This window comes from Cibotium barometz, chromosome 30 (assembly GCF_041138505.1).
Source record: "Cibotium barometz isolate CiBa-2024 chromosome 30, ASM4113850v1, whole genome shotgun sequence".
Taxonomy (NCBI): Eukaryota; Viridiplantae; Streptophyta; class Polypodiopsida; order Cyatheales; family Cibotiaceae; genus Cibotium; species Cibotium barometz.
The window spans coordinates 27,334,844-27,341,042 of NC_141075.1; the positions used below are offsets into that span (position 1 = coordinate 27,334,844).

At 39.2% G+C, this 6,199-nt stretch overlaps 1 protein-coding gene across 1 annotated transcript; it reads left to right on the forward strand.

Annotated features, from left to right (window-relative positions):
- The first annotated feature begins 1,731 nt into the window (after positions 1 to 1,731).
- LOC147621339 (uncharacterized) lies at positions 1,732 to 2,781 on the forward strand. Its single transcript, XM_086824441.1, has 4 exons — positions 1,732 to 1,866; positions 2,053 to 2,232; positions 2,371 to 2,511; positions 2,629 to 2,781. The coding sequence occupies exons 1-4, from the start codon at positions 1,732 to 1,734 to the stop codon at positions 2,779 to 2,781; spliced, it is 609 nt and encodes a 202-aa protein (XP_086680567.1).
- Positions 2,782 to 6,199: the final 3,418 nt, after the last annotated feature.

Genomic DNA, 6,199 nt, shown 5'->3' on the forward strand with positions numbered 1-6,199 from the left:
TGCTGCTGCCTGCAGACTGCTTTGAACCTGTTGTTGCAAACTCCTCTGATTCTGCAGACTGCTCTGATCTTGTAGCATACTACTCAGAACTTGCAGGTGGAGCAGAATCAGAATATGCAAGTGCAACAGAATCAAAACTTGCAGGTGGAGCAGAATCAGAATCTGCAAGTGCAGCAGAATCAGAATAGAATTAGAATCTATAGGTACACCAGAATCAGAATCTGCAAGTCCTTGGATGGTATGGTGGAATTCCTCATTCAAAGTGCTACTTCACATTGGAGGTTGACGTGTTCCAAGTTAGCCATCATTCAGATCTTGCATAATAAACACCTCAAATTTTGATTTTAGAAAGTTTTTAGCAATGTTTGAGCACCTATTTGTCATGAGTGGGGTGGATCTCGGTATAGCACCACAGCTCTCCATTCCAAGCATACATATGGGCTCTATTTGGTGTGGTGCATTGAATACGAAAGCTCACATAGCTATCTAATTTCTAACTTCAAATATGGGTTTTTTTTTTTAAAAAGAGGTGTTTGATTTGCATGAGGCATAACCATGCCACAAATGAATGCTCATACATGTGTGAGCCATGTTCAAAAGGAGATCAATGCATGAAATTTTGCATGGTTGGTTTGAGCACCAAACTTCACAAAATCATTTCAAAGCTCAAATATGCATCCAAAAATGGGTCTTGTGAGAAGATGGAGAGAGCTAGAGAGAAGCTAGAAGCCTTTGAAGAGGTTCTTGATGATGCATATGTATATTGTGAAAAGCATGAGGGTAGGAAGAAGAGAACTTGTTCAAGCCTTAAGCGGGTAGCTAGATTGCAAAAAGCATGTGAAGCATTGCATGAGAGTTATGAAGATGAGTTTGAGAGTGAATCAAGTGATGACGATGATGAGTGGGGATACACATTGATGGGAGTGTCGATGATTGAGGGAAAGGGAGAACAAGTGGGAGTGAGCCAAAGATGCCACCAAGAACCCATAGATACCCCAAGCCAACATCAGGCATTCAACCAAATGGGAAAATTCTTCACCACACGCATCCCAATAACCAAGATGATGATGAAATCATGTGCATGAGCAATGTTTTTTCACAAAACTCCAACTGTGAATTTTAAAAAATGGAATCAAATCAGATTTCAGTTCAAAGCTCTCAAAGAGAGTACTTTGAATTTGAGAATTCCATGTTTTTTGCAAGTTTCCTTCACCTAGTGCTGCAAGGTGAAGGGCAGGTCTCAAATGATACCCAAGATCATGAAGATGGGGCTGAAATGCATCAAAGTTAAAATCAAAGAAGTAACTCTGAATGTCCCCGAATTTAAATTTTATGCAAATCAGCAGATCATGACAAGGTGGATGTGCATGTTGATGAAGTGTTTGATGTTGTTTTTGATGTTGAGGTTGATGTTCATGATGAAGATGATGTCATACATAGTTTTCTTCATTTTTGTGATGATGTTGATACCAAAAGTGGGTATCTTGTTCATGATGATAATCATATGCATCAAATGCATGATTGTGATGAGCATGATGACATTGAGAAGTTTTTACTTTCAATTGATGAGGGATGTGATGATCTCTTTGATGTTGGAGAGCCCTCTAATGTTGGAGAGCCCTCTGATGTTGCAAAACCCATCCTTTTTGTGGATGATTTTTCGGTTTTTGGCAAGAAAGTCTTGCATTGCTGCATTTGAAGTTATGTTTGGAGAGATGTAGACAGTTCAGAATGGCACTAAATCCTTACAAGAGTGTCATAGCTGTTAGAAGTGGGGTACTACTTGGTCATGTGGTTTCAAGTGAAGGGATGGCCATTGATGTAAAGAAGATTGACGCCATCCAATCTGCAAAGGCTCCAGTCAATGTTAAAGAGTTGATGAGATATGTGGGTCAAATTAAGTGGCATTCAAGGTATCTCAGATATTTAGCTAATGTGTGTTTACCACTAACACACTTAACTAAGAAAGAAGTGGCTTTTGTTTGGGCTGATCCTCAGGAAAGATCATTCCAACTTTGAAAGAAGATGATCTCTATTGCGCCAGTTCTACAGCTTCCGGCGGATTGGTCTTTGCCTTTTCATGTCTTTGTGGATGCGTCTGATGTGGCCATAGGAGCAGTGTTGATGCAGGAAAAAGTCAAAGGTTGGTTTAGGCCAATGTATTATGCAAGCAGAATACTCACATCATTTGAGAGGACTTATGCTGTCACTGAAAGTGAAGCATTGGGCATGGTATATGCTTTGAAAAAATTTAGGCACTATTTGTTGGGAAATAGGGTAATTTTCCATGTTGACCACCAAGCTTTGTTATACCTAATCAAGAAGGCATTGCTAACAGGAAGGTTGGCTAGGTGGATGTTGTTATTACAGGAGTTTGATTTTGTTATTCTTCATACTCCAGGAAAAGAACATGCCTTTGCTGATTACTTGAGTAGGTTAGAGACAGGTGAAGAACCAGTGGGAGTGAATGATGATCTACCAGATGCTTCATTATTTAAAGTGCAGGCTGTTGTGTGTCGGATGACCAATTATTGACATTTCTGACTGACGGCACTATCCCAGGTGAGTTTACTACAGATCAAAGGAGGAAGTTTGCTTTGAAGAGTAGACCTTTTTTGGTAATTGCAGGGGCATTATATAGTAGAAAGGGCATTGATCAAGTCATCAGAAGGTGTGTTCCAGATTTTGAATAGAATGCTGTTATTCAAGAAGCACATTCTGGTGCAGCACGTGGACATTTCTCAGGAGAGATATAACAGGAAAGAAGATTCTCTAGGCTAGATTGTGGTGGCCCATAGTTTTGAAGGATGCACATGAGTATGCTAAGAGGTGTGTCATATGTCAAAAGACTGGTCAGCCAGATAATAAGGATAGAATGTCAGATCATCCTATTCTACCACTAGAGCCTTTCCAGAAGTGGGGGATGGATTTTGTGGGACCTGTGAAGCCTACAACAAGGAAAGGATGTAGATATATTTTGGTTGCAACAAACTATTGTACTAAATGGGTAGAAGTTGTAGCTTTGAAGGATAATAAAGCTTCAAGTGTTGCAAGGTTCTTGTATCACAACATAATGACCAGGTTTGGGTGTCCTGTGGAGTTTGTGAGTGATAGGGGATCTCATTTCTTAAATGAGGTGATAGATGAATTGACTAACATTTTGATTTGATCAAGGGATATGTGGATCCGAGTCATATTTCTTTGAAATCTACCACCGGGACGTGCCATGTGTTGAAGGCATAGTTCTCTTAGGTTGAATGTTGCTAAGTTGGATATGTAGTAAGTCGGATATGTGCTAAGTCGGGATATGTGCTTAGTCGGATATTTAGTAAGTCGGATATGTGCTAAGTCAGAACTATAAGGTGGTAGGAATGTCTATTGAATGTCTTGGGATCTTGGAAGTTAACAATGTCTTGGGATCTTAGAAGTCAAGATATGTAACTGTTATTCAAGAGTCACGTTTTGGGGGAAGGAGTAACGTTTTTGGGTAAGGTAGAAAAGAAGGGGAAGTAATGTAATGTGAAGGAGAGGAGAATGAAGCAGATTTCAAGGTTTTTTCTATCTCTTGTGAGTTTGTTGTGTGGAATTTCTATCTGCATATTCAGTTTCTGTTGTGGCTGAATTTCTATTTTTGCCTAATCAACATGTTTCTAGGGGAGAAATTGTGTCTGCTTGTTGTATTTTTGTTTGTGTTGATGAACCCCAACAACCACCTTCTCACATGAGGGTCTTTGTGGGGGATGACTTTAGTGTATTTGGAAGAAAATAAGACCACATAAAGCACCTGATGATGTGTGTAGAGAAATGTAAAATGACGAAACTAAACCTCAATCCAGCTAAGTGTACCTTTGTTGTTCACAAGTGGATCCCTATAGGACACACTGTTTGTAGAAGGACTAGCAATAGATCCAAAAAAAGTGAAGATCATAGTAAAATTGCATCTGCCCAAAAATTAGGGAAAATTTACACTCAAACTGGGCCCTTTAAGGATTGCTACACATTCTCTCTATAAAAATGGGCTCATGGTGAATCTTTTGCAATTCAACTTAGAAGTGAGCAGAGTTTAGACATTTGAAATCTACTCTTTGACACCTTTCAGTGATATATAGCATGATGGGCAATTTTACATATTCAAGAAGTCTCCAAATTTGGTGATGATGTGGCATGTAACATGCCACATCATCACAAAATTTGGGGACTTCTTGAATATGCAAAATTTCTCATCGTGCTATATATCATTGGAAAGGTCTTGAAGAGTAGAATCTAAATGCCCAAACTCCGCTCACTTACCATGAGCCCATTTTTGTAGAGAGAATGTGTAGAAATCCTTAAAAGTCCCAATTCGGGTAATGTTTTTTAATTTCAAGTGGACCCCAAGAAAGGCACTCTTATATCTAGTGAACAAGAGAGACCTAGCAAGAAAATTAGCCAGATGGATATTGTTGCTACATGATTTTGAGTTCACCATCAAGCACACCCCAAGAAACAAACATGCAGTGGGAAAAAATCATGTCTAGACTAAAGTCAAGAGAAACTGCAGATGGGATAGAGGATGATTTTCTAGATGCACACCCTTCCTCATAGATTTAAAGACACCAAGTTGGTATGGCGAGATGCTATAATCCCTTTTGGACTTGTCCTTTCAAGAGTACATGTAGAGATCATAGGAAAAGCCAACTATCCAAAGCAAGTTGATTATGGTGGTGGCATGACAACTATACAAGATGGGCATTGACCTGATTTTGAGAAGGCACACCAAGGGGGGATCACTGGAGGCCACCTTTCAAACTGAGAGGTCACGAGAAGAAAAGTGTTTCAAGAAGGACTATGGTGGCCAACATTAGGAATTTTTTGAGGTCATTTATAGGGCCTTGTAAGGAAGTTTGACCAGAATATCTCCTCCAAAAAGAGGCATCGGATAAAAATTTTACAAACGAACTCCAAATTTGTCGGACTTCACATATTTTAGATTCTACTCTTCAAAAGCTATCCATTGATATATAACACGATAGGGTTTGGAGAAGGGAGGAGATAGATACCTAGAATATTTCTTTTTGCCTGGGAAAGATTATGATCTTCCCTAGGCAAAAAGGAATCTTCTAGGTATCTATCTCGTCCGTTCTCCGAACCCTATCGTGTTATATATCAATGGATAGCTTAGATACCTAGGAGATTCCTTTTTGCCTAGGGAAGATTCATAATCTTCCCCAGGCAAAAAGGAATCTTCTAGGTATCTATCTCGTCCCTTCTCTGATTCCTATCGTGTTATATATCAATGGATAGCTTTTGAAGAGTAGAATATAAATATGTGAAGTCCGACAAATTTGGAGTTCGTTTGTAAAAAAATTATCCGATTCCCCTTTTTGGAAGAAATATTTCGGTCAAACTTCCTTAAGGCCCTCTAAATGACCTCAAAAAGTTCCTAATGCAACATTGAAAGATGCCCACCAGTTTGCAAAGGAGTGTGACATGTGCTAGTGGCTAGGGAAGCCACATGACTCAGATAGAATGCCTTACATCCTTATACTGCCACTCGATCCATTCCAAAAATGGGGTCTAGATTTTGTAGGCCCATTCAAGCTAGTAAATGGGAAACAAACATATACTGCTCCTACTCAAAGTAGGTAAAAGCCAAAGCTTTTAAAGACTATAAGGCATCTTCAATGGCAAAGTTTCTCTATGAAACTGTCATGACAAGATTCGGATGCCCGATCAAGATAGTCAACAAGGGACCCACTTCCTCTCAAGTCAAGAAGCTAATAGAGCTACACATGATTATTCATAAGAATTCAACAGTCTACTACCCACATGCTAATGGTCAGGAAAAATCCATGAACAAAATCTTGAAAGGAATTCTAGTTAAGACAATTAATGAAAATAGGACGAATTGGGATACAAAGCTACATTCTACATTATGGGCATTCAAAACAGCTTATAAGAATGTAACATGACTTATTCCATTCAACATGGTGTATGAACTAGAAGCAATAGTGCCCATGGAGTTCCTCACACACAGCCCCCAAGATAGTTGTGGGCAGAAAGACTCTCTCCAAAAGAATCAGAAGTCCACACAATCAAGCAACTCCTTAAATTGGATGAAAAGAGACCGCAAAATGCATGGACAATATAGATTGTGCAGAAAAGAAGAAAAATCCAAGTGGATAGAAACACAAAGTTTAAAATCTTCGAGGAAGGACAC